This window comes from Pan troglodytes, chromosome 19, assembly GCF_028858775.2.
Source record: "Pan troglodytes isolate AG18354 chromosome 19, NHGRI_mPanTro3-v2.0_pri, whole genome shotgun sequence".
NCBI classification, from domain to species: Eukaryota; Metazoa; Chordata; class Mammalia; order Primates; family Hominidae; genus Pan; species Pan troglodytes.
Window position 1 is genome coordinate 12,659,341 of NC_072417.2, and position 27,511 is coordinate 12,686,851.

Below are 27,511 nucleotides of genomic sequence, written 5' to 3' on the forward strand. Positions count from 1 at the left end.
TGCAATATATTAATAAAAAGGAGAATGTAGCACGCAAATAGAGAAACAAATTATATTTTGGGGAAAAAAATGCCAAATGAAAAAGAAGGTACTATCTGCTATATTCTTTCAATTGAATTTATTTTTAAAGACAAGGTCTTGCTCTGTCCCTCGGGCTGGAGTATGGTGGCACAATCACAGCTCACTGCAGCCTAGACGGCCAGGGCTGAAGTAATTCTTCCACCTCAGCCACCTGATTAGCTGGAACTACAGGTGTAATACCATCAACCCTGGCTAATTTTTATGTTTTTTGTAGGGACAGGTTTTTGCCATGTTGCCCAAGCTGGTCTCAAACCCCTGGGCTCAAGTGATCTGTCTGCCTTGACTTCCTAAAGTGCTGGGATGACAGGCATGGGCCACTGCTCCTGACCTTCAACTGAATTCTTCAAATTATAGACTCTGTGAAGTATGCTAAATGAAAAATGAAAAAGCAAAGACAGATATAAGGGGACCGAGGCCAGGCACAGTGGCTCATGCCTGTAATCCTAGCACTCTGGGAGGGTGAGGCGGGCAGATCACCTTGAGGTCAGGAGTTTGAGACCAGCCTGGCCAATATGGCAAAACCCCGTCTCTACTAAAAATACAAAAAAATTAGCTACGTGTGGCAGCGCGCGCCCCTGTAATCCCAGCTACTCGGGGGGCTGAGGCAAGAGAATCGTTTGAACTTGGGAGGCAGAGGGGGTGCAGTGAGCCGAGATCACACCACTGCACTCTAGCCTGGGCGACAGAGTAGGACTCCATCTCAAAAAAAAAAAAAAAAAAAAAAAAAAAAAAGATATAAAGGGACTGACTAAAAGGCAGGCAAAAAAAATAAAGGTTATAAGATATAATGTAAGAGAACAAATAATGCAATAGAAGACTTAAAACCTGAACTAGAAGTAGTAAAGAGTAGAATCAATGCTATAAAAATATATCAAGATGACAAACTTGAGAAACCTTCCTAGAATGCAGAAGAAAAGCAAAAACCGATTAAAGTGATGACAGAAAAAGTGACATATAGGACAAAGAATGGAGATCTAATATATCAGGACAGCAGAAATTACTGAAGAAAAGAATAGAACAAAGAGAGTATTTGCACTCAAAGGCATATAAGGTGAAAACTTTTCTGCTTCAAAGATACAATGATTACGTTAATGCCAAATCAGTGCTCTTGAAGCACGCCTTCGCTGGGATATTACCAGCTCAACAAAACTCAAGAACTCTTCAAATTCACTTATGGTGCCACTCACATCTTTATATATGGCACAAACTGTCTCTCGAACTAGGAAGATACCTGCCTTGTGTCTGGATCTCCCAGGCTGTGTTGGCAATACGTGTTTCGTAAGTATCTGCAGAATAAGCATCAAGGCAGGACCAAACATGAGACTAATCTCGACCAGTAGTAAAGCTGCTCACGTTGCTGCCACTGATGAGCACTTGAGATATGTTTTACATTTCCTAGTAATGAACACTAGAAGCTGGAGGAAATGTTTATATTTTTCAAATTTCCTTTTTCTTTCTTTTTTTTCAGACGGGGTCTTGCTCTGAGACCCAGGCTGCAGTGCAGTGGCACAATCATAATGAGCATCAAACCCCTGCACTTAAAAAATTCTCCTGCCTCAGGCTCCTGAGTAGCTGGGACTACAGGCGCTTGCCACCACACCTGGCTGTTTTTAAACTTGTTTGTAGGGACAAGGCCTCACTATGTCACCCAGGCTGGTTTAGAGATCCTGGTCTCAAGTGCTCCTCCTACTTTGGCCTTCCAGAATATTGGGATTACTGGTGTGAGCCACCATGCCTGGCCCTTTTGCAGGTTTTTTTTAAAAATTTTTATTTATTTATTTTTTGAGACAGAGTCTCACTCTGTCACCCAGGCTGGAGTACAGTGGCACAATTTCAGCTCACTGCAACTCCACCTCCCAGGCTCAAGCAATTCTCATGCCTCAGCCTCCCGAGTAGCTGGGATTACAGGTGCCTACCACCATGCCTGGCTAATTTAGTAGAGACGGGGTTTCACTATGTTGGCCAAGCTGGTCTTGAACTCCTAGCCTCAAGTGATCCACCTGCCTCAGCCTCCCAGAGTGTTGGGATTACAGGCGTGAGCCATCACGCTAGGTCCGCTTTTGCAGATTTCTAAAAGGTCAAGAGTTCCTAAAGATTCAACTCCTAGGTTGGCCATGGAAATGACCCATGTGAGCTTATCATCATTCTTTTCTCTTGAGCCTCAGTATCCTCTTTTACAAAATTTGAAGGGTGTGGCTCACACCTATAATCCCAGCACTTTAGGAGGCCGAGGCAGGAGGATCACTTGAGCCTAGCCTGGGCAAGATGGTGAGACCCCGTCTCTATTAAAAAACAACAAAAAAAGTTTGTTTTGTTTTGTTTTGTTTTTGAGATGGAGTCTTGCTCTGTCACCCAGGCTAGAGTGCAGTGGCACAATCTTGGCTCACTGCAACCTCCACCTTCTGGGTTCAAGCAATTCTCCTGTCTCAGCCTCCCGAGTAGCTGGGATTACACGGCCCGCCACCACACCTGGCTACTTTTTCTATTTTTAGTAGAGACAGGGTTTCACAATGTTGGCCAGGCTGGTCTTGAACTCCTGACCTCGTGATCCGCCTGCCTCGGCCTCCCAAAGTGCTGGGATTACAGGCATGAGCCACCAGGCCCAGCCAAAACTTTTTTTTTTTAATCAGCCAGGCATGGTGGCACATGCCTATAGTCCCAGCAACTCAAAATACAAAAAATTTAGCTGGTCATGGTGGCGTGCCTGTAATCCCAGCTACTCGGGAGGCTGAGGCAACAGAATCGCTTGAACCCGGGAGAAAGAGGTCCCGCAGAGGCGGGAGGATTGCTTGTGCGCAGGAATTTGAGGTGGCAGTGAGTTATGATAGTGCCACTTACTCCAGCCTGGGTGACAAAGTGAGACCCATCTCTTAAAAAAAAAAAAAGGAGGTAATAATACTTACATGGCAGGCTTATTTAGAGAACTTAACGAAATACTGTACAGAAGTACCTAGCTCAGGGACTGATACATGATAGATACTCAGGAGATGTTATTCTCCCCTGCCGTGGATGGAGAATAATAAAGCAGAGTACCACTTTATATGATTATATGATGTGGCCAGGGAAGCTCTCTTTACCAAGGTGACAGAAGGGAGTGCAAGAGGCACATAGCCGAGTACAGAGTGTTTCCGGTTAAGAAAAGAGCAACTGCAAAGACCCTGAGGCATGAGCGCTTGGTTTGTTTGAGGAACAGCAAGGATGTCAATGTGACTAGAGCACACTGGGTTGAAGGACAGTAGGAGGACCTGAGATCAGAGAGCTTGGGAGTGGGATGAAGGTGGGGTCACATAATGGAGGGCATCATAGGCCACTGTGAAAACTTTGGCCTCTAAGTGACAGGAGCAACCATCAGAAGGTTTTGAACTAAGAAATGACATGATCTCACTGATATTTTAAAAATAGACTGAAGAGTAGAAGGGGGAAGGAACCAGAGCAACCAGTCAGAAGGCATTTCAGAGAACTGAACCAGGGTGCAGTGGGAAGACAGAATTGTATCTGTGTGTGTTTTGAAGGTAAAGAAGACATTACCTGCTGATGGATTAGATATGGAAGTGTGACAAAGAAGTGCCAAGAATAACCCCAAGCATTTTGACACAAGCAGCCCAAAAATCAAGGCTGCCATTTACCAAGATGGGGAAGGGTAAAGGAAGACCAGGTTGGCGGGTAGCGGGTGGGGCAGGATTCAGGAGTTTGGATTTGGACATGTTAGGTTTGACATACCTATTTCACAGTCATTGAAGTGGAGACCTACCTTAGTCTCACTGAGCCGCCACTGCCCCCTAGGTAGCCTGTGGATCACTACATAGGCTGAGGGCTGGTCTGCTGGCTCTGTGTTCTCCTTGAGCCAAAACACATACGTGGTATCTGACACTAGAGCTGAGAGAGCTGATGAAGATGGGGTGTAGGAAGAGTCTGAAGCTCGTTAGGACTCTTCTACTCAGCACCTGTCCCACACTAAAAGACAGCTTCAATAGCAAACTCCCCAAAGCATCCTCTGGAATCAAGACCACCTTGTGATCACCAAAGAAAAGTATGGGGATCCTCTGGCCCAAGCCATGTCATCCAGTCTCTCTTCTAACTCAACATCTTCCACATGTATAAAACAACTTGTTAGCTGTCCTCAGCCTCACATACTACAAATCCCCATTATTTTCCCATTCTGAGACTAGAAGAGCAGAATTTCACTCTACGTTTTTGTTGGAAAGGCATAAAATAAGTATTCCTCTTGGGAAAGAAGGGTTCTCTGATTCCCAAGATATAGTAGCCATTAAGTGCATCCAAAGAGTATGAGTTTTTGATATATCAATGTCTAGAACCTTAATCTACTTACAGCAATTTAACCAAAGGGAATATATGCTCAAATTCTGCTACAAGAAATTGATACACTATTCATAACTGTAAAAAAATTGGGAACATTCTCTTGGTTCAATAAAGCAAAGATTGGTTAAAGAAATCTTGGAATATAAAAGAATTCTGGGTAACTATAAAAATGATTCCATATAAGAATATATTAAAAATGTTAGGAAAAAAGCAGATTACAAACAGTATATACAGCTGGGCATGTTAGTGCAGACCTATAATCCCAGCACTTTGGGAGACTGAGGCAGGTAAATCACTTGAGTTCAGTAGTTTGAGACCAGCCTGGCAACATGGTGAAACCCCATCTCTATAAAAAATACAAAAATTAGCTAGGTATGAAGGTGGGTGCCTGTAGTCCTAGCTATGTGGGAGGGTGAGGTAGGAGGATCACTTGAGCCTGGGAGGCAGAGGTTGCAGTGAGCTGAGATTGTGCCACCATACTCCAGCCTGGGCAACAGAGTGAGACTCTATCTAAAAATAATAATAATAAAATAAAATAAAATAAAATAAAAACAAATAGTATATATAAATATTAATATAACCTCCAGTTTTATTGAAAATGAAAGAGTGTGTGTGTGTGTGTGTGTGTGTGTGTGTGTATACTATAAATTAAATACGATTATATATGATCAGCAAAATAACAGTGCTCTCACTTCTGGGTAGAAAGAAGGATTACGGATAATTTTTCCTCTTTTTATTTGTGTGTGTTTTCCAAATTTTCCACAGTGAACAAATACTCTTTTATACTAAAAACTGTTTGTTTGCTTGTTTGCTTGTTTGTTTGTAGAGACAGGTTTCTCATGTTGCCAGGGATGGTCTCAAACTCCTGGGCTCAAGCGATCCGCCCGTCTCCGCTTCTCAAAGTGCTGGGATTAAAGGTGTGAGCCACTGCAACGGGCCAAGACTTTATATTCTACATAAAGTCTCTCATATTTGTGGCTCATGTTTGGAATTTTTACTTTTTTTTTTTTTTAACATCTCCCTATGTCCCTAGTATATACTTCATCTAGGTCAAAAGACTTCCTCCTGAGAAGACATTTGTGGAGCCTCCCCAAAGGCCTGTCCCCAGGGGATGTGATCCTCACTACTCTGCAGAGAAGTCAGTCACAGGGTATTCCTGCCTCCACACAGCACTTCATTCCCAAGCTCGGTGGCTACTACTTCCCTAGCCTAGTAACTGTTATTACACATGGGAAATGTGAAGCCGACTGGACTACCCCTACTCTTTACCTGGCTGAAAACCCAACTGATAAGCAGAGACTAAGAACTCCACAGTCCCCAACAGCGCAACAGGGAATCGGCTTTGTTTTCTATAAACAGACAGGCAAGAAAAACGTTCAGGTTAAAACACAGTCCTCAGAGGAAGGAAAATAGAAACCAGGCAGCGGGGAATGCTTCATATTCCTACAAGTTTTTTTTTTCTAAGTTAACACATGGTGTCTGCTTCTCTCTAGTCACCTATTTATCACTCTCCTCCTCAGAGAAGGGAAAAAGCCCTGGCTGTTTTCCTAGTGCAGAGCTTTGTGGCGGAGGGGGGTGGGGAGGAAGGGGGGAGAAAGGAGGGTGCTTTAAGCATGATGCAAACCATTTGGAGCTGAGTGAGAGCACTGCCAACACAAGCTGCACTATTTAAACAAGTGAGGAAATGATCGTATATACAACATGCCAGCAAGCACACACACACACCAAAGGAAGTCGAGAGGGCTTTTTTTTTTCAGGACACAGAGCTGGATGTCAGCGGCTAAAAGGTCGATATTTTCCCTTAACACCCTTCTCAATGACTTAATCATGTTCCATTTGCACAGAAAACTTCCCAAGAATAAAAAAGTCTGGAGAATTAAGAGGAGGGGCGAATGGGGAGGGATGTTTGGCCTGGGGCTGACCTTATCCGAGGTTTTCTCCACGTAGCAGGGGTCCTGAGGGGCAGCCAGCAAGGGGACAAAGCCCGAGAGAAGCCGATCCTCTTCCAGGATAAGAAGGGTGAGGTCATCATCCGGGTCCTTGTACAGTGGCACCTCAGACTGATTCACTGCAGTCAGTATGTTACAGAAATCAGCCAGCGTCGACCATACATCCACAGCAACACTGTGAGAAATAAGGTAAGAAAAGAGCAGCTCTAAAGAGGGACCAGTAAAAAAAAGTATTCTCAGTATTTGTGAGCAGGGAAGTACTTGCAGCAAATGTTGTCTAGGCTGGCATCTGCCAGGAAATCATACCCCAAAAATGCTAGGAAACAAAACTGTGCCCAAGGCAGCAATCTGAGGTATGTGTATGTGGATCTATGCAAAGTTGAAATTGATTAGGGGGAGTTTTTAATCCTCACCAGAGAGGAAAAAGAATTTGGAGACTCAGTTGCCTAATGCAGGGTCCTGTCATCTTTCCAGACAGTGTGCCTGAGACGCTTACTCAAACACTCTAGACACCCAGTGCTTGTGGCTGCTCCCAGAATTCCCCACTGCTGTCCAGCCAAGTACATGCCACACAGACAGCAACTGAGCACCAGCCTCTCCTCCTCCAGCCACAGCCATGGAGGGTCTAGTCACAATACAGCAAGAGTCATGCATGTTTTCCTCCTACAATGCTTTAGAAATCTCTTCCCTATATATAGGCAGGCAATCAATCAATCAATCAACCAATCACACAAACAAACAAAAACCTCATTCCTGGCCCATCAAGATCCTCACAGGAAGGTAAAGCCTCTTACACAATTCATCAGCGCTGTCTCAGCCATTCCACACCTCTCCTTTCTCTCATTTGTGGAAGGTTAGATACAGGGTGACCAACTATTCCGGTTTGTGTGGGACTGTCCCAGTTTTAGCACTGAAAATCCCACGTCCCCAGAAACCCCCCAGTCCTGGGCAAACTGGGATGGCTGGCTGTCCTAATTGCGTATCACCAGGTCCTGGCTGAACCTGAGAAGAAACCTTGAAACTGCAAAGTCTGGCTCTCCTTAATTGAAATTTCAGCATAGAATTATAAAAAAAGAGGTTCATTTCTCTGTCACCATCACTTGTCAAAAATCGACTGTGGGTCAGATTCCTGCTTTGGTGGGTGCTGAGGATCCATAAAGCTTTTTTTTTTTTTTTTTTTTTTTTTTTTTTTGGCCTGCCCAGGGATACTACAAATTGTGGTAAGCATACAGGGCCTGCCAAGGCTACAGACTTGGCTTTCTTCTCCAGGAAAGCACCTAACCAGGAGTCTGGAACAGATAATATCCTATGGATGCTAAGTTTTACTCTAAAAGAAGAGAGATGCATAGGAGAATTACAAAGAAAAGCTTCACAATTAGATTCATGAGCTAGAGTGGCAAGAGGCAATATGTAAAGAGAGCTGTAAGAATCATCCTGGGCGGGGTGTGGTGGCTCACGCCTGTAATCCCAGTACTTTGGGAACATGAGAAGGGAGGATCACTTGAGGCCAGGAGTTCAAGACCAGCCTGGGCAACACAGTGAGACCCTCTTGCTAAAAACAACAAAGAAGAATCATCCTGGAATCTCCCCAGTGGAGTTACTGCCTATGAGTCCTACTAGGGAGGGGCCTCAGATCTAAGCAATTTGTTTCTCCTGGAGACCAAGAATCTTTGGGAGATGGCAGAAAAGAAAGCATTCAAGGGACATGCCACCGAAGGTGACAGTGGGGGAGAAAGTGGAGCAGAGGTATGGGAACTCCCTGACTGGCTCCAGGTGGAAGGAGGCTGCAATGGTTTATTTACTGCAATCATTGCACTAGGAAAAGGCAATGAAATGAAACATCTTGTTTTCAAGAGTGTCCTGGGAACCAGACGGAACACATCCCCATTAATCACACAACGGCACATAATCAACACACGTGTACTGCAGAAGTAACTCGCTTCACAGGCTTTACCCAGGAAAAAGAACATGTTTGGGAAGAATCACCGGAGGGACGAGTTTTCTAAAGCCTCTCTCAGCGCAGACACCGACAACCAGACTCATTCACAAAGCTCCATCTTTTGGCTCAGCCGGGTTTGGCTGTCAGAAATGTTTAAATATGGAAAAAAATAAACAGTTGCAACACGTTTCTGTGCAGAGATCTGCCTGAGCTCCTTTGTGATGTAATGGGAAACGCGGCATTCAGGCTACCAGCTGTAGAATAAACAGAACTTCGAGGGTTAAAAGGAACTGAACTTTCCACGACCCCATCTGCAGAGAAGAAAATAATAAGAGGAATGATGCACTGCCCCACAGCCCTGATAGTTTATCCTCCGGTCCCGGCTGCAGAGACAAGCACCGGATGTGATAGGGCTGCTCAGGGCCGCCTCCGAGGTTAGTGCTGCCCATGGGAGACGCACAGGGAGGCTCTTCCAGTTCCCCGCTTCCTCCCCCAGTGCCCTGCTGGCCACTTGAGCCCACTGCCTGAGTCTGATCCCACAGCACTGGTGAGCTTTGGCCAACAGGCACTGCTCGGCTGCAGAGCAGCAATTTGGAAAATAAACAGGAAAGACGACAGTGAGAAGGAAGAAGGTGAAAAGTCTCCCAGCTGAATTCTTGGCTTGGGGGCCCTGGTTGGTGCGTGCAGGTCAAGGCTGCTGCAGGACATAGTTGGGGGTTGGGGGTGGTGTGGGCAGCAGCATCCCCAGCCAGAGAGAGGCGGCCGAAAATTACCCACGGCTGCCACAGTGGGAGGCCCCACATCCCTCTCTCATCCTCCCACCCCTACCATCTTGGATCCAAGATGAAGAAATATGTGGTACCATGTGGTTCTCATTACCATGCTCTCCTGTCCCCTAAGGCTCAGATAAACCAAAACTGACTCCTCCCAGAGACTGCTGGCCACCACTAGGGACCCCTGCCCACATACGCCTTTTTGCCCATTACCACCCACCTTGTACCAAAACCTTGAGACTCACTGCAAAAATAAGGTGGACGAGAATCCCTACCTCAATGTTGATTTGTAAGAAAGCAGCTGATGCCAAAAGACACAGGGAGTGCCCAGAGTTCCCAACTCAGAAATATAAATAAAAGTGGTCCAAGAGCCAAGCTAGACTGTGCAGAACCAAGGAAATACACAAAATGCTTCAATGAGAGGTCACTTCTGCTCTGGTTAATTCAGATTGGTCTTGTGCTCTGATTGTGAGTAGCTGCCTTCTTCTGGTGTTTCAGTGGGATCACCCAAACTCAGTTCACATTCATATCATCAGTTATCTCCTTTCATCGAACACCACAGACATGAACACAACTACCCAGAGACCCATGGGCGACACAGTGACTCTCTACAGGAGTGAGGGAGTGTCAGGAAACTCAAAGGAAGAGGTGCTTTGAAAAACCAGGTGAGATGTCTGAACTCAAAAGTTAAGATATTTGCAAAAGGATGAGGTAATTCCTGGAAGCTGGGCAACATCACCTCAGCTTACCCCGATCAGGCCTCTGGGCTGGGAGGTCAGTTCTGTGGGTGCACATAGGATTTCCTGTCTGTAGAAGGAGAAAAGCTTAGCTTTTTCCTGCTTTAATTCCTCATCGCAACCAGGAGCACCTTCTAGCCTTCACCCGACAGCAGCCCTTAGGCCCTATGGATTCAAGGCTGGCCTGGGCCAAGGAGCCAAAAGTCAAATTCGGGTGGCGATGAGGATCTGTAAACAGCTGCCAATCTTTTGGAAATGCTTGGGAAATAACTTCCCAAAAGGTTTCCCAAATAATCTCAAACAACTTTTGATTCTAAATGGACCCTCTAGAGTGCTGTGGACTCATGCAGGTCCTTCTGGTTTGTTCTGGTTCAATGCATATTTTAGGGAAATTCCCAGAGTCCACAATATCCCGCTAAAGTTAGGGTGGACTGTTCACCAAGCAGACACAAAGCAGCCAGAGAATACGCAACTGTGTCCAATGAGCCTGCTTATGGCTCCCAGAATGATGGCCAGGGAGTCTCTCAGCAGCTGTGATGTGATTAGAGAGCAGGGATCAGCAGTTGCAAGGTGACCCACTGGCCCAACCCCACAGAACACACCACACACCAGGACGGCAGAGCCCTGGCTGGAGTCCGAAAGCCAGATCCGAGTTTGGGACAAACCAGCAGTGACTAGTTACAAGTATGCACTCAGAACCAAGGCTCACTTGCTTCCTTACAGACATGCATTCACTTAGTCCACCAGGAAAGGAAAAAAATAAGAGTTAATTTACTTTTTATTGCCTCAGAATTCCAAGGTTTAATGTATCTGTCAGTTTGAGTGCAGTGCAGCTGCTGGCCGATACAATGCAGCCCAGGCCAGCCCAGGTGACTGGGGAAACACATTTCACAGAAACAAACCAACACACACTCCTGGCTGGTTGTTTGGGGGATATTGACTCGGGAATCAGATTAACCCTTCAGGCTGAGGTGAGTTCTGCAAATAGCTGTAGAAAGGCAGCTGACGTCCAGGGAACTGAGAAGCCCTGCTCTCAGAGGGGCCATGGGTTTCTGTGTTCCTAAAATTTTGCTTTTCTCACAGAAGAGGTTACCCAACTGCAGCATCCTCTGACAGATTAAGGTATGCCAGGTGAGACACATCACACCACAATAATCTACCTTCTTGCCCAGAACTCAGAAAGGCAGTCTGCCAGCTTCATAGGGAAGGAGTCAGGCAGGACTTTTTCTGAAAGCTCCACTGGGGCAGGACTGAGAGGAGGAGAGAGTCTGAAAAGAGTGGAGCACCAACGCCTGACCAAGACTCAGTCCATCTTCCTGGCAAGTCTAAGGAGGATGAGGCACTCACACACTCCTTCATATTTTACTGGAGGAACAAGCTGACTGGTGATTAATATCAAGTACAATGACCCCATGTTACAAGCCTGCTGGGGCCTGTGGAGGTGGCCATTTCCTGTGTAATACCAGCTTGTTTAAACACTAACATTCAAACTCCACAGCTGCAGAACAAACCCGGAAAGAGTTGAGTGAGAAGAAGCCGTGCATTGTGTTTCAGAGCTATGGAAGATCAGAGAAGCAGTACAGATGGGAAACAAGTTGGGTCTTCTGGTTCCTGGAGTGAGGAGATCTGGAAATACAGCCAAGATGGCACAGAAGCTAGGCACAAAGAAGCTGAAAAAGAGGACACCCATGTGGTACAGACACAAAGACAAATGGCTGTAACAAGAGAACCACGCCTAAGACATGCAATATCTGCCTTTTCAAACGGTTTCCCTGTGGGCCATTATATCCTAGCCTACAACTGTCCACGTAGGGGTCAGAGGCTAACATAAGACCACTGTTGCCCTGGAGAGCTTCTCACTCCACTGGAGAAAACTGCAGGAATTCAGCAGCTAATAGCAGAAACGGACTTGAATCCAATAAGTGTGGCAGAGTTAAAAGAATAATACCCGGGCTTGAAATGGCTTAGCATGCCTCTTGGAAAGCCAAGATGTCATGCCAACTCTGTTTGCATTGGGCGAAGGATTTGATTCTGGTACCTCAGTGCTAGGTAGCTCAAGAGGCCCTGGGCTGGGCTGGAGATAGGGAGAATTCTATGCGGCTCCTGGAGATTTCTAGCAACAATGTGTCATCCAGATGCCACATGATACAAAGAAGAGACAAAGGTATCAAAGGCCACCATTCCAGGAGTTAAGATATGAGCAGCAAGACACCATCCTCTAAGAATAAGAGATGTTTGCTGGGTGACCCCTAAAGAGACCAGACTTAGATGAAGGTAATCCCTTCTATCTTTCTCATTTATACCAACAAGTCGACTTGGGACTTTGGGAGAGTACTCACCCTAAATCAATTTTGCCCAAAAGGGCAAATCAAATTCTGAAGCTTAGTCATCCTGCCCTACTGCAAGAATATAAACCTCTCCATGTTCTAAGCAGGGCAGCTGGAACCCTATGGCCAGCAATAGGTCACAGTAACCTCGTTCCAGGATTTCTCAAGTATCAGAGCACCTCAACCATCCACTGCCCTCAATATGTTCGGGGTCGGCGCCTTATTTGATTTCAGTTCTCCAAAGCCACCCTCATATGTATAGCCTCTGTCATATCACTATGGTGTGCTAAACCCATCAGCACTGTATGTTTGGGAAAGAGCAGCCCCTAGGGGATCCTGACATCTCCACGGCATGAGTGGAGCCCTCGGCGGCCTCCCTGGTGCGGATTCTCACGGTTCCTGCCTCTCCAAACTTTTAGCTGTAACCACTCCAACACGTCTTCTTAGCTTAGCACACACTGGACCCAAATAACCTCAGCTCAGAGCTGGAAAGTACTCTCCCTGGGGTCAGCTGCTGTACCCTGCTGGGGTCAGACTGGAGCCTTAGGCCAACACCCCTTCCTCTCACAAGGAGTCCTACGGGAGGCGTGGGGAGGGGACAGGGGCTCCTGCCGTGGGAGAGATCACGTGTGCCCCACACTCAACACTTGGAGGAAGAGGAACCCCCTGGTGCCAGGCTGCAGTGCTAACGCCCCAACCCGGAGCCAGGGAGACTGGGTGGGGAGCCAGGGTAGCAAAGGGGCTTCCCACAGCCACCACCACTTCCTTCAGGGAAGTGCTGATGGACTATTACTCAGTGACCTCCTAAAATGCCCTTTTGGGAAGGCGTATTAAGCGTCCTTGAAGGGGTGCCGATTAGCCTTGGGATTAATTCTTATTTCAGAGCTGCCCTATGAAGGTGAGTGAACTAGTTGTTTTTTAACTTGAGAATTTCTATCTCATCTACAGAGTCAACACATGGAAGCTCCCTAAGGAAGTCAGCTTACTGCATACGCCCTACGTATCCCTCTTTCTCCCTATGTGACAAGACCTCAGAGGGCTCCCTACGACCCTTCTCCAGTGTGCTCTGTAGACTATGGAAGACGATCCATGGAAAAGCAGCAAGTACAAGAATTTCTAGAGTTTTTTTTTTTAAACAGTACTCCAATCCAACAGTGTGATAAATGCATCCGAGCTACAATTAGGAAGATATATAGCATCAGAATGCGAAGGTCTGGGCAGCCTGGTGAAACGCGGGCTCTCCAGAGCCCCAGCTATGTTTCCCATTATGTAACCCTGGTCATGGGCAGACAGCCAGACTCCAAATGAAAAAGAGACTCTGGCTTGGCACTGGTTCTATTTTCCTATCCTCATTCGGGGTCAGCGCAGTGTCATACAGCTGCAGAGAAAGCTCTGGGGATTAAACCTGGGAAAGCCTCCAAGACCAGGACCTGGGTTCAAGTACCAGCTGAAAGCAATAAACCAACTGCCACAGCTGGGCTAGGTTTGGATGTTCTCAAAGTCCCCTGACTCTTTCACTTACTGAGAACTAGTGATCAGGATAAGTGAAGATTTGGCCTCAGCAGAGACTGAAATGAGGTAGGCTGTCCCACTGCCCTAGCCTTGCCAAAGGTCCTGGGATGCAAGGGGTCACTATGCTCAGGTTCATGAAGCCTGTCGCTCTGCTCCTCTCCAGCACGACTTTCCTTGTGCTCACTTGCCGAAGTAGGGGTGCAGCTGCCTCTCCCTTCTCACCAGAGGCTTGGTGTGGAAGGGAACACAAACTATGCTAGCAGATGGGGCAAGTAGGTGGGCCCTCCAAACAAAGCAGTCTGTCCTAAACAGACCCAGCACTCTACACTGACTTTCACAGTGGCCCCAGGCCACTTACCACATCCTGCTATAATCCTCTATACCAATAATCTCCTGGGATTATGAAGCCATTCTGTTACAATCCCTAACGGGTACAAATGGGGAGTCAACTTGCTTCCATCCATGCTGGCTCTAACACACAGATCTAATAAGTGCCACAGCGAGGGAAGGCACACATGCCCACATGCCCACATGCCCAGCAATCCTGCCCTCATCACTCTGCAGTGCCAACGATACTCTCATCATCATCCTAGGTGTTCCACATGTGCCTGCTGTTGTGGATTTGACTGGAAGGAAGAGGAGCATGGGCAAAGAGGAGAGAACCAAGGAAACTCAAGATGAACCCTGGAATTCCCCTCAGAGAGGGGAAGATGCTGTGCAATGATTCTCTAACTGCATAAGGAAAGAAGGTAACAAATTAAAGACAGGGAGGGAATGAAGGAAGAGAGATGAAAGAAGGGTCCCACATGTCAGAGGGACCATTTGGAAGTGGGGTTTCTGGAGGAAAAGCAAAGGGGACTTCCTCTTTATAGGAAAAACAGGCTCTCTGGTCACCTTATCTTAGGATCAGAGAAATGTATCTTTGCAAAGAAGAAACTCAGGCAAAGACCAATGAAAGCATGCCAAGAAGGGGCACTAAACAGCAGCCATTTCATTCCTGCTCCCTTGGGAGCATTTCCAAACCCTTCAAAACGATGAGCAGCAACAAGGACTTTACAAGCGTCAGGGGGGTTACAGTTTTGGCATCTACAGAACCACTGGGGTGTGTTAATCTCTATGACCTTAAAAGAAAAGCCTCTTCAATCTGTAAGGTCAGTGGGCATGAGATTAAGTTTGAAACCCACAAAAGCACCATACCTTTGCCAATCTCTCAACCAGAGTATTTACTCAGTGAGTATTAGGAAGCTACATGAGAATATGGGAAACAAAAGAAGGAAGGTGCAATTCTGATTCCACTTTTCCAGTCCTCTGATCTGAAGACTCTGAGGTGGGACTACCCTCAGTGGTAGTCAGGCCAGGTTTGCTCTGTTGAACGCAGGCACCAGTCCTTAAATAGCCATGCCTTGGGGTCAGGCCCCAGGGTAGCAAAGCCTCTCTTTCATGCTTAAACTCGCATTCCAGAGATAACCAGCTGCTGATCCTAACTGCAGAGAGAGAAAGAAAGAGAGCACAGAAGGAGATGTTTTTCTCTATTACACTGTTTTATCTCTCTAGCCCAGACTGGCTTCACGAGAGAGTAAGTGGTATCCACAGCTACGGTAACATATTTGCTGGGTAATTAAATTCAATATACTATTTGGTCAGATTTGCTCTCCTCGTGAAGAAGTCTGAGAAGACTAAGCAAATATGACTCAAATGTCCCAACCCCCTCTGCCTCTCTGTAGCCCAGAATGTGAAGCCCAGCCGGGGATGGCTGTAGCTTGGACCACGTGCCTGCCTGTAGATTGAGCCCTTGCCCAAAGATGGGCAGCAGCTCAGAGCCGGCAACGGGCCATTTGCTGCAGCATCCAAAGAGAAAACAGACTCAGCATCTCAAGCAAATGAGACCCAGCACTTCCTGTGTGAGCTTTCCATTTCCTCAGCCAAACAAAAGCCAAAAGGGAGTGAGAGAGGGAGGAGGGATGAAGGGAGACATGCCGCGTGAGAGAGCTAACAGACCTGTGGCCCGGGATACGGGTAAACAGGGGCTGTGTGAATCCTATCTAAGAGACCTGTGGTTGTGAGGTGAGGTGACCCGCAGAAGGCCCAGGCTCCAAGGACAGATGGTCTGCCTCCCCACCCTGAGAGTAAGGAAGGGACACTCAGTGACCCTTGTGCATGCTCAGAAGCAGTGGCTTAGATACTTGGAGAACTGAGTCCTTTCTTGGCATTTTCTTTCCAAAACTGCAAACTGCCTAGTCCTCATTACAGATTAATAGCCTGAAAAGTTTGAGGCTGTAGATGTTAACTCTTTGGGGATCACTGCTGAGAAACAGCTGTCCCCTGGCCGGCAGATCCATCAGTTCCTTTGTGTGGCCCCAGCTGCACAGCTTGGAGCTCCAAGGCTTCAGCCTGGAGTGCATTTTGGAAACCTAGGAGGGCCCACAGATAGGATGCAGAGAACTGTCCGATGCTGTGAGTGCCGCCCACACCGTTACAGAGCTAGAGGTGGGGAGGGCATGGGGAGACTGAGATTAATAACAGTCCAGGGGTACATCTTGAGGCAAGTATAGGGAAAAAATTTAGAAAGAAAAGGGGAAGAATCAGACTACACAGTCCACACATAAACTGCTGCCCAGAAATCTCTGCTTTAGCCTTCCCTCTGGAGGTCACCCATGAGTCTAGGAGACTCACATGGCTGGTCCCCAAGCCAAACAAGCTCCCCTCCCTACTCCCCAAAAGTGCCCTCCAAAGTAGCCAGGGTCTCCATAATCTATCCTCCAGCATTACTTCTCTCCAGAGAAGAACACTGGAGATGCTTGTTCTGAAACACACATAAATGCATAACACAGAGCATGAAGGAGCTTTGGGTACACAGCACCAGCCGAAGACCACACTGAGAGAATGTGGGGTAGGGGAAGAAAAGGAAGAGGGAAACGAGAAATGGCCGGGGGGGTGGGGTGGGCAGGGGTGAAACAGAGAAAGACAGAGACACTAAGGAAGAGTAGAGATAAGAAAGAGAGGCCCAGCACTGTGGGAGGCCGAGGCAGCCAGACTGCTTTAGCCCAGGAGATCAAGGCCAACTTGGGCAACATGACAAAGCCCCATCTCTATTTAAAAAATACAATAAGTTAGCCGGGTTGGTGGTGCATGCCTGTAGTCCCAGCTACTTGGGAGACTGAGGTGGGAGAATCACCTGAGCCCAGGAGGTCGAGGCTGCAGCGAGCTATGATCATGCCACTGCCGTCCACCCTGGGTAACAGAGCGAGACCCTGGGAAAGGAAGGTAGGAAGGCAGGAAGGGAGGGAAGAAGGAAAAAGAAAGAAAAAAGAAAGAAAAAAGAAAGAAGGGAGGGAGGGAGGGAAAAATTAAAGTGAGCGGGAGGGAGAGATGAATAGTGAACAGGGCTGAACAGAGATGGAGCCTACAGGCACAACTGTACAAACATGAACACACACAGTGACACTAACACAAAGAAGAATGTGACACATGGAACATGGACAGAGATTGAAGTCAGCAAGCTTTTTCTGTAATGAGCTAAACTGCAAATATTCCAGGCCGTGTGAACCATACAGCCTGTGGCAACTACTCAACTCTGCTCTGTAATGTGAAATCAGCCATAGACACAGTGTAAACAAGTAAGCATGGTTATAATCCAATCAACTTTATGGACACTAAAATCTGACTTTTATACAATTTTCATGAGTCATGAAATAGGAGTCATGAAATAGTACTCGTTTGATTTTTTGTTTAACCATTTAAAAATGTAAACCATTATTAGCTTGTGGGCCATGGTATGCTGATCCCTGATACAGGTGCGTGCGACACACACACACACACAGCAGAGGCAGACGAAAGCAGAGGCAAAGAGAAAGACAGAGGCAGGCAGGCAGAGACAGGCCAGGACAGACAGACACACAGGTAGGTAAAAGGCAAGGCAGGCAGATACAGGAAGACCCACATACACAGAAACCCCCCTCTAACAGAGAGATCCAGACTGGCATACAGAGACATAGTTACACACAAACATGGACACAACACAGACATTCAGGAACACATACTCACAGACCCAGACACAGACACAGACTGACATGGACCCAGAATCAGCACAGACACAGACAGATACACTGGTCTGATGTGGTGGCTCACGCCTGTAATCCCCGCACTTCTGGAGGCTGAGGCGGGTGGATCACTGGAGGGCAGGAGTTTTGAGACCAGCCTGACCAGCATGGTGAAACCCCATCTCTACTAAACAAAAAAATTAGCCAGGCCTGGTGGCTCATACCTGTAATCCCAGCCACTTGGGAGGCTGAGGTGGGAGAATCACTTGAACCCAGGAGGCAGAGGCTACAGTGAGCCGAGATCATGCCACTGCACTTGAACCTGGGCAACAGAGCAAGACTCTGGGGAAAAAAAAAAAAAAGGGCCAGACAGGGTGGCTCACACCTGTAATCCCAGCACTTTGGGAGGCTGAGGTGGGTAGATCACCTGAGGTCAGGAGTTCGAGACCAGCCTGGCCAACATAGTGAAACCTCATCTCTACTAAAAATAAAAAATTAGCTGGGTGTGGTGGCACATGCCTGTAGTCCCAGCTACTTGGGAGGCTGAGGCAGGAGAACTGCTTGAACATGGGAGGCCGAGGATGCAGTGAGCTGAGGTCGCACCATTATACTCCAGCCCAGGCAACAAGAGCAAAACTCCGTCTCAAAAAAAAAAAAAAAAAAAAAAAGGCTGGGTACGGTGGTTCATGCCTGTAATCCCAGCACTTTGGGAGGCTGAGGCGGGTGGATTGCCTGAGGTCAGGAGTTTGAGACCAGCCTGGCCCACGTGGTAAAACCCCGTCTCTATTAAAAATACAAAAATTAGCCGGGTGTGGTGGCAGGTGCCTGTAATCCCAGCTACTCGGGAGGCTGAGGTAGGAGAATAGCTTGAACTCAGGAGACAGAGGTTGCAGTGAGCCAAGATTATGCCACTGCACTCCAGCCTGGGAGACAGAGCCGGACTCCATCTCAAAAAAAAAAAAAAAGACAGCTATAGATGTGGACACAGAGACATGGAAACACAGACATACACTGAAAGAAACCTACTTGGGGACACATGAATCCCATACAGAGATATATATACTCAAGGATATACAGACACAAACAGGTATGGACACAAATACAGACATAGATACGGACATCCCACATGAACACATACAGATAACAACACACGTGGCCACAGTTGGATGGATGCACATGGACAAGCAAACACAGACAGACATGGACCAGGCACACGGAAAGACCCCTAGACAAGCGCCCAGAGGCAGACACACAGAACTTTGCGCTCAGACACAGACACTAAGACACACACAGACTTACAGACACACAGACAAATGGACCTAGACAAGCACAGAGTCGGACACAACCCAGACACAGATACAGACAAAGATAAAAGAAGTAACCATATGGGGTTCCACAACACTCTGTAAATGTAATTTATGTCACCGAACTTAGAAATAGTTAAGATGGCAAATGTTACATCTATCTCCACAATTAAAAAAAAGAAAAAGAAAAAGGTATACAAACACATAAACTGATCTATGTAAATACACCCAGACAGACACACAGACTCCAACACCTGCCCCCGCCCCCAATACACAAATGCTCTCTGCTATACACAAATGCTCTGAGAGATGCCAGACTGACACACAGAGACAGGGGGCGAGGGCAGGCGCATGGTGAGAAGACAGGGGATGAGGACAGGGACATGGTGACAAGACAGGGATGAGGGCAGAGGCATGATGAGAAGACAGGGGATGAGGGCAGGGGCATGGTGAGAAGACAGGGGATGAGGGCAGGGGCGTGGTGAAAAGACGGGGATGAGGGCAGGGGCATGATGAGAAGACAGGGGATGAGGGCAGGGGCATGATGAGAAGACAGGGGATGAGGGCAGGGGCGTGGTGAGAAGACGGGGATGAGGGCAGGGGCGTGGTGAGAAGACGGGGATGAGGGCAGGGGCGTGGTGAGAAGACGGGGATGAGAGCAGGGGCATGGTGAGAAGACAGGGGATGAGGGCAGGGGCATGATGAGAAGACAGGGGATGAGGGCAGGGGCGTGGTGAGAAGACGGGGACGAGGGCAGGGGCGTGGTGAGAAGACAGGGGGCGAGGGCAGGGGCATGGTGAGAAGATGGGATGAGGGCAGGGGCATGGTGAGAAGACAGGGGATGAGGGCAGGGGCATGGTGAGAAGACGGGGATGAGGGCAGGGGCATGGTGAGAAGACGGGGACGAGGGCAGGGGCATGGTGAGAAGACGGGATGAGGGCAGGGGCATGGTGAGAAGACAGGGGACGAGGGCAGGGGCGTGGTGAGAAGACAGGGGATGAGGGCAGGGGCATGGTGAGAAGACAGGGGGCGAGGGCAGGGGCGTGGTGAGAAGACAGGGGACGAGGGCAGGGGCGTGGTGAGAAGACAGGGGGCGAGGGGAGGGGCATAGTGAGAAGACAGGGGATGAGGGCAGGGGCGTGGTGAGAAGACGGGGATGAGGGCAGGGGCGTGGTGAGAAGACAGGGGGCGAGGGCAGGGGCGTGGTGAGAAGACAGGGGATGAGGGCAGGGGCGTGGTGAGAAGACAGGGGATGAGGGCAGGGGCATGGTGAGAAGACAGGGGACGAGGGCAGGGGCGTGGTGAGAAGACAGGGGATGAGGGCAGGGGCATGGTGAGAAGACAGGGGGCGAGGGCAGGGGCGTGGTGAGAAGACAGGGGACGAGGGCAGGGGCGTGGTGAGAAGACAGGGGGCGAGGGGAGGGGCATAGTGAGAAGACAGGGGATGAGGGCAGGGGCATGGTGAGAAGACGGGGATGAGGGCAGGGGCGTGATGAGAAGACAGGGATGAGGGCAGGGGCATGGTGAGAAGACAGGGGACGAGGGCAGGGGCATGGTGAGAAGACGGGGATGAGGGCAGGGGCGTGATGAGAAGACAGGGATGAGGGCAGGGGCATGGTGAGAAGACAGGGGACGAGGGCAGGGGCATGGTGAGAAGACAGGGGACGAGGGCAGGGGCATGGTGAGAAGACAGGGGACGAGGGCAGGGGCATAGTGAGAAGACAGGGGACGAGGGCAGGGGCATGGTGAGAAGACGGGGATGAGGGCAGGGGCATGGTGAGAAGACAGGGGGCGAGGGCAGGGGCGTGGTGAGAAGACAGGGGACGAGGGCAGGGGCGTGGTGAGAAGACAGGGGGCGAGGGGAGGGGCATAGTGAGAAGACAGGGGGCGAGGGCAGGGGCGTGATGAGAAGACAGGACAAGGGCGGGGCGTGGTGAGAAGACGGGGCGAGGGCGGGGGCATAGTGAGAAGACAGGGCATGAGTGAATGGAAGAGAGATGTGCATGCATTCAGCCTCCCCACACGCTGCCATGCCAGGAGACAAACTGCAGAAGACAGCACAAGCAGCAGTGAGAGAGCCTTAAAGATGCAGAGAAGGCCGGGCACGGTGGGTCATGCCTGTCATCCCAGCACTTTGGGAGGCTGAGGCAGGTGGATCTCCTGAGCTCAAGAGTTTAAGACCAGCCTGGGCAACATGGCGAAACCCCGTCTCTACCGAAAAATACAAAAAATGAGCCAGGCGTGGTGGTGTGCACCTGTGGTCCCAGCTACTCAGGAGGCCGAGGCAGGAGGATCACATGAGCTGGGAGGCGGAGGTTGCAGTGAGATCGCGCCACTGCACTCCAGCCTGGGTGAGCTGAGATCATGCCACTGCACTCCAGCCTGGGTGACAAAGTGATACCCTGTCTCAAAAAAAAAAAAAAAAAAAAAGCAAGATGCACAGAAAAACTAATAAGAGAAGAAACAAAGTCTCACACACACATATCCACACAAATCCAGACTCCAGAGGCAGCTGCAGAGATGGTGAGTATGCACAATATGGAGTGAGGATGAGGGAACGAGAGCAAGAACAAATAACAAAATGGAGAGTGAGAGGAAAAAGAGAGTGTGAGAGGAGAGGGAAGAGGCCTGGAGAACAGGAAAAAATAACCTAAAACATCAGAGGATAGGGAAGGTATTCAAAAAAAGTTCAAATAAAGAAGAAATAGAGAAGCAGGCAGGCTGTGGGCAGAAAGAAACAGAGCAGGATGAAGAGGGGAGCTGTAGGAACACGGGCAGGCCCAAGCCAGTGGCGCTGAAGCAATGGGCAGGTCAACTCACTGTGAGGGCAGATCCAGGGATGTGGGAGGAGGATTCCAGGTGTCCGGGTAGCCGAGCATCCAATCTGACCAGACTTTGACACTGGGGAGCAGCTCCTTCAGGTCCGGGACAAAGGAAGACACCTTGATGTCGTCTTGGTCATCCTGGTCCTCAGGAGAGGACAGCTGAGCTGCAGAGGCAAAGGGTGAGAACTGGGCCTATGTCTGCTGTAGCCCCCGAGTGAGGCCTGGGGCGCTGGGACGGCAGCAAGCTCTTAGGGAAGGGAGACCAAGTCCACAGGAAAGATGGGCCCAGAAGCGAGGACAAGCGCCAGCACCTAAGAGGATTCTGAAAAGTAGGACAAAGAGAGAACCAGTGTACTGGGTCTGCCCCTGGACACAACTGCTTCTGCTTCACCTGTGGCTTGGCTGAAGCCTCTACTCTGGCCTCTAGCCCACCCTTCCAGCCTTCCTTCAGCACAGTACCAAGATGGCACCAGAGTTCTTGCCAAAACTGCATGACCTGAATTTAATCATAAGGAAACACCAGAGAAACCCAAACTGTGGGACACTGTGCAAATGCTTCATATTCTTCAAAAATGACAAGGACATGTAGGACAAAGAAAGACAGAAAAACCATCCCAAATTAAAGGACACTAAAGAGACACGATGATATCTAAATGCAACGTGTGCTCCTGCACTGGATCCCAGAGCAGAAAACAACTTTTTTTTCCCCTTGCTATAAAGAAATTAGGGCAACTGGCACAAACTAAGTAAGGTCTGTGAATGCAATAATAGTATTTTATCAATGTTGACTTCCGATTTTGATAACTGTTATTAAGAGAATATCCTTATTATTAGGAATATAGAGTCAAGTATTTGGGGGTAAAGGGCCCGCAACTCTGTAACTTAAAAATCAAATGGTTCAGAAGAAAAATAATAACCTTAAGTATGTGTGTATGGAAAGACGAACGTAAGCCCATATGGTAAAATGTTAACTGGGGAATCCGGGTGAAGTGTATGTAAGAGTTCTCTGCACTATTCTGGCTACTGTTCTGTACATATGAAGTTACTTCAAAATAAAAAGTTGCCCTTCTGTCCCTAAAAAAAAAAAGGCAGCCTCCGAAGCTGGAGGCATTCACAAAGCTGGTGCGGCATGGGGTGACAGTGGGGTCTCATTAAGTCACTAATATTGATCTAGGAGCTGAAAAGAAAGGTGTAACCTTCAGCCCTACATTCTACTGCTACAACAATCTGGCTTAGACTTCTAAGGGCAGCCTTAAAGGATATGGGATACTGTCTCAACCTAAGGGCTAAAAATAGCACCTGCTCTATCTGGTCCAGTGAGTCTCCCATGATGGCTGGTCCACAGCGGTTACAGAACTCACCAGGTACCACACAAAGAGAAACAAAGAGATAAAGGGGAAAACACAACGTCGATTATGGAAACTAACTTTTCTGGTTTCCTGAAGATGCAGAACATGCAGCAGCTCATAGGTACAGTGAAAATCCTAACTACTAAAGGAGAAAAGAGAGAGGAAAGGGTTCTACAAAAAGGAGAAGAGGGCCTTAGAGGCAATCAGACTGTAAAAGGAAATGGGACTAGTTAGGCAGGCAAAAGGAAGAGGGGCATGTAGGTAAGAGGAAGAATGGAGACTACAGGGAGAAGACACCAAGAAAGCAGCATTGCACTGTGAGGTCTGGACAAGGCCAGGCAACTGGAAAGCCCACCAGGCTGGGGACTCCTCCTGCTTACCTTTGGCGGACTCCTTAAGTAAGCAGGTGCAGCGGCGGACCAGTAGAGAAAACATGGCCAAGCCCAGAGCTGCGGCTTGTTCCTGGATCACAGAGCGGCACTCCTCCGAGAAGCAGTCTGCGGAGAGGCAAATGAAACTCTCAGCGCCCCAGGCGGACAAGATGCACATCACTGGCCACGTTACCGAGCTTCCTTTTCCTCACTGAAGACTAGGGCTAGTGATATTCCCTCTCTCAGAGTGGTCATAAGGCCAAGTAGAAAATGCACGTGAAGCACTTACCACGAGGTCTGGCATATGGATATGTGTTTGATAATATGATAAGGGTCACCTCTGTCAATTCTACATCACTTTCCCAGGAACGGTTACCTCAAGAAGGGCAGTCTGAGCTGGAGCTGCATGGTCTCTGCCTTTAGCTGCCTACTGATAATGTAAAGCCATCGTAACAAGAACTCAGATTTAATTAACTCAGTCTCTCTAGTGTATAACTAACAGGAGCACAGTCATCAATTAAGATTGGAAAAATACACATTTAAAAATGATCTTCTGTCTACTGCCATACCACCCTGAACGCGCCCGATCTCGTCTAAAAATGATCTTCTTGAATCACCAACCTTTAGTCCCATCCTTACTTCCTCCATGTCCCTCCTCCTAAGAAAACACACATGACACAAATAACCTACTTTCATGGAATGAGTTAATTTTATGCAGAACAGTGCTTGGCACATAATAAGCACTTAATCAGTGTTGGCTTTTGTTTTCACAAATTCCTTCCCCTAGCGCTAAAAAATAAACCTGGCTCCCAATCCCAGTACCCTCTTCCCGTCACTTTTTCAGCCTGGCTAACTAACTTCCTTCTGGCTCCAGGTCACTGAAAGGAGCCATCTTTTTGGTGGGCAGAATTATTCTTTGGTGGGAGCTATGTGGCATACTCCCAAAAGCCTGCCTGTACCTACTCTTCATCACTGGCCTTCCCTGAAAGCCACGTCATCTGAACTCGAGAGGAGCTGGTGACACACAGAAGGCAGCAGTCCACCACACAGACTCCAAGGAGGAGACACCACATACCCACAGGAGACAGAATCAGGGGCCAGGCTCACCAGCTCTGGCAGCAGCTAATGTGTTAATTCCCTCTCTAATACAGGAGAACTCTCAGAATCTCCAAGTGTTAAAAGGATAATCAGCTGAACGTCTGATCTCTGTCCCTGCCTGTATTTTAACCTCAGTAGCCAAGGGGAGCCCTCTCATCAGCTCACCATCTTGTCAATGGGGCCCCATTGAAGTTGTTACTCCAGGAGACAATACCCAACCACAGTGATTCCTTACCATCTTTGCCCCAGGAGCAAGTATGATTGGAGTACACAAAGCCAGCCCCAACCCACTTCTGAAAGTACTGGGTGTAAGAAGGAGCAGGCTGCTGCTCAGAAGGGCCCAACAAACGAATAGCATCCAGGGTAGTAATTCTTTGATTGTGGCTTTCCCACCAACCTTCCAGATGCCCACTGGTCCCAGATGTCACCCTCTGACTTTCCAGCTCAACTGTGGCAGGCAGTTAAGGAAGTGGTAACAATCCATGTGATTAGAATAGACCAGTCTCACTCCTGTCCTGTTAAGGCCCTAAACCTCTGTTACAAAGAAAACAAGCATGCAAGAGCCAAGAAGAGGGCAGGATGGAAAGCAGGAAAGGGGGAGATACGTAAGTTGTCAAGAAAAGTTACCAACTTCTCCCCTTCACCCTCCCCATAGGCAGCAGCACTGTCAGTACCGCCCAGCTCAGTCCAGGCCATTGCCACGCCCGGACAACATCCTGCCTCTAACTAGCAACAGAGCCGGGAAGAAGGGAGTAAGTCCAGAAAAGAGGGAGTTGGGAGAGGACAAGTGGAGGCCACATCCTGGTAGCTGATACTCTGAGTAAACATTAGTGCCTCCTCATCAACTAAGCAGAAGTTACCTGCACTCAGAAGGCTAGAAGGGATGGAGGGGGGTGTCCTGGCTCCAAGAGACTGGCATTTTGTGAAGCACAGGCTACACTAAGACACTCTCATGACCCTGGACAGGGATAAGACAGGGGAGGTTTCTTTCACCAAGCCTAGTTCTGTATTTATGACAAATGGCAATCACAAGCTAGACCGTCTCTCAGAGTTCAAGGTGGGAGCTAGGGCTCAGAGGGAGAATGGCTGCTTAACAACAATGGGATCTGCAGTCTTTGTGGAGTGGGGGGCTAGGGCTCAGAGGGAGAATGGCTGCTTAACAACAATGGGATCTGCGGTCTTCATGGACTCCAGGTTGGCTCCTTTTCTAAAGGCTCCTGCAATAAGGTCTGGAGACCAGGCAAGGTAGCAACAGCTGGAGTCTCTTTGGTGTAGATCTGAAAGTGCTTAGCCACCTCCCAGGGCAGCAGCTAGAAGGCAGCTTCATGACTGCTCTGTCCTTGGTGACGGTTATGTCACCTCAACTCCCCATCCCCTAACCCCCTCCTGAAGAAAGGCTTGAAATAACACTGCCTGCTTATGTGTCTGGTCCATCTGATGCGGAGTATTAAGCAGTAACTGTTCTGCTGTAATCAAGCAGGTGGAGATTTTACAAACGATCAAGGGGGTCAGCATGTCTGAGTGTTGGTCAGGCCTCTGACTGGCCATGTTACCTAGAGCACCTCCTGGAAGGCCTGTCCTCCATGGCTCAGTAGTACCTCAAGCACATACTGAGCATGTAGAATGTTCCAGACTCTGTACTAGGTATGATGGAGCACACAGTTACAAATAAAACATGGTCTCTGCAACTGTAGGACCTTTCAATAGGGTAAAGAAAATTGTTATTTATCCAAGTATCCACGGCAACTTGGATCCAGTGCCTCAAGTGAGACATGCACTAAGTGCACAGCATCTTCATGGGCTGCTCTTGGCCTCACGTAGGCTTCCACAGGCTAGAAACCGTAAGACGCTACTCCCTGAAAGCATTCACCGTTACACAAGTGGGTAGGAAAACAGCATCTAGATTCCCAGAGTCCACCCACTTTGGGGTTAGATCTAGGAAACTGGCCCTAGTCTGATGAATGCCCATATATATCCCTAGTGTTGGGCTGGGCCAAGCCAACAAGTGATGTGGGGTGGGGGAGGAAAAGGCATTGTTTGCCTTGGTATTCGCCTGGGTTCCTCTGGCTTTGTGTCAGGTAGCAGGAGCATGACAGGAGCTGAGGAACTCATTAACACTGTGAAACAGCCTTTCCCCTTCTTTCCAAAAGCAGAGACTTGCTTAAGGGTTTCGGGTAAGGGTTTTGGCTAGGGAAGTCAGACGGAAATATTTCTTAATAAGAAAGTCACCTGAGGTCTGAACTTGGTTCTGCTCCTTCCCACATGTGGGCAGGTGACCACAGCTCCTATTATTCCTATGGCCAAATACCGGCTCGGACAGAAATATTCTTCTTGCTCCTATGTAACAGGGAGACTTTCTCGTTTTTCTGAGAATATATTCATGGAAAACATAAACCAACTGTCGTCAAAGTTGCATGAAATCAGGAAATGGAGCGGCCGGGAGAAGGCTGCCATGTGGCCGGATGTTATGTATTTCTAATTAGTGCTATACATCTTTCAACAGCAAGTGTCCTTCTGCTGGGAAACACAACACACTGCCCTTGTTATTGTAACTGTCAGAGAAGTGCTTAAACAGATAATCTCCAGGAAAAGTGATAAACACGTCCCCTCTCCCACCAGTATGTGTGCGACGGTGCTGCCAAAGCAAAGCTGTGCCTGACAGCTCCAGGATGGCAAAGCATCCTCCTGCAGGAAATGGGAGTGAGGCAGGAGGGGCGGAGAGGGAAGAGCAGGGGATGGGAGGCAGGCCCACCTGCCTGGGCCCTCTAAGCCGAGCCAAGGGATGGTGGTTCAGAACCTCTGCTTCTGATCAATTCCAGTGTTGCCATCAGGGAGAGATTTGAAGGAAACCAGTACCAGTGGGATGGAGTTTGGTTGGTCACAGAA

General features: G+C 48.4%; 1 protein-coding gene and 1 long non-coding RNA gene across 8 annotated transcripts in view; one reads left to right on the forward strand and one right to left on the reverse strand.

Annotated features, from left to right (window-relative positions):
- Positions 1-27,511, reverse strand: part of SMG6 (SMG6 nonsense mediated mRNA decay factor) — a 245,042-nt gene that overhangs the window by 106,473 nt on the left and 111,058 nt on the right. For all 6 annotated transcript variants that reach the window (XM_003315290.6, XM_016931164.4, XM_016931163.4 and 3 more), the window contains 3 exons: positions 23,537-23,653; positions 21,803-21,971; positions 6,324-6,525 (listed from right to left, as the gene is read on the reverse strand). In XM_003315290.6, the coding sequence (XP_003315338.3) occupies positions 6,324-6,525; positions 21,803-21,971; positions 23,537-23,653 (488 nt within the window). The remainder of the gene's footprint in view (positions 1-6,323; positions 6,526-21,802; positions 21,972-23,536; positions 23,654-27,511) is intronic.
- On the forward strand, positions 8,557-16,924 carry LOC104002749 (uncharacterized). 2 transcript variants are annotated; one of them, XR_010152753.1, is made up of 3 exons: positions 8,557-8,723; positions 13,075-13,704; positions 14,232-16,924. It is a non-coding gene; the product is annotated as an uncharacterized LOC104002749 (long non-coding RNA). The 2 variants fall into 2 exon arrangements; XR_008540123.2 differs by lacking the exon at positions 8,557-8,723 and adding an exon at positions 9,708-9,727.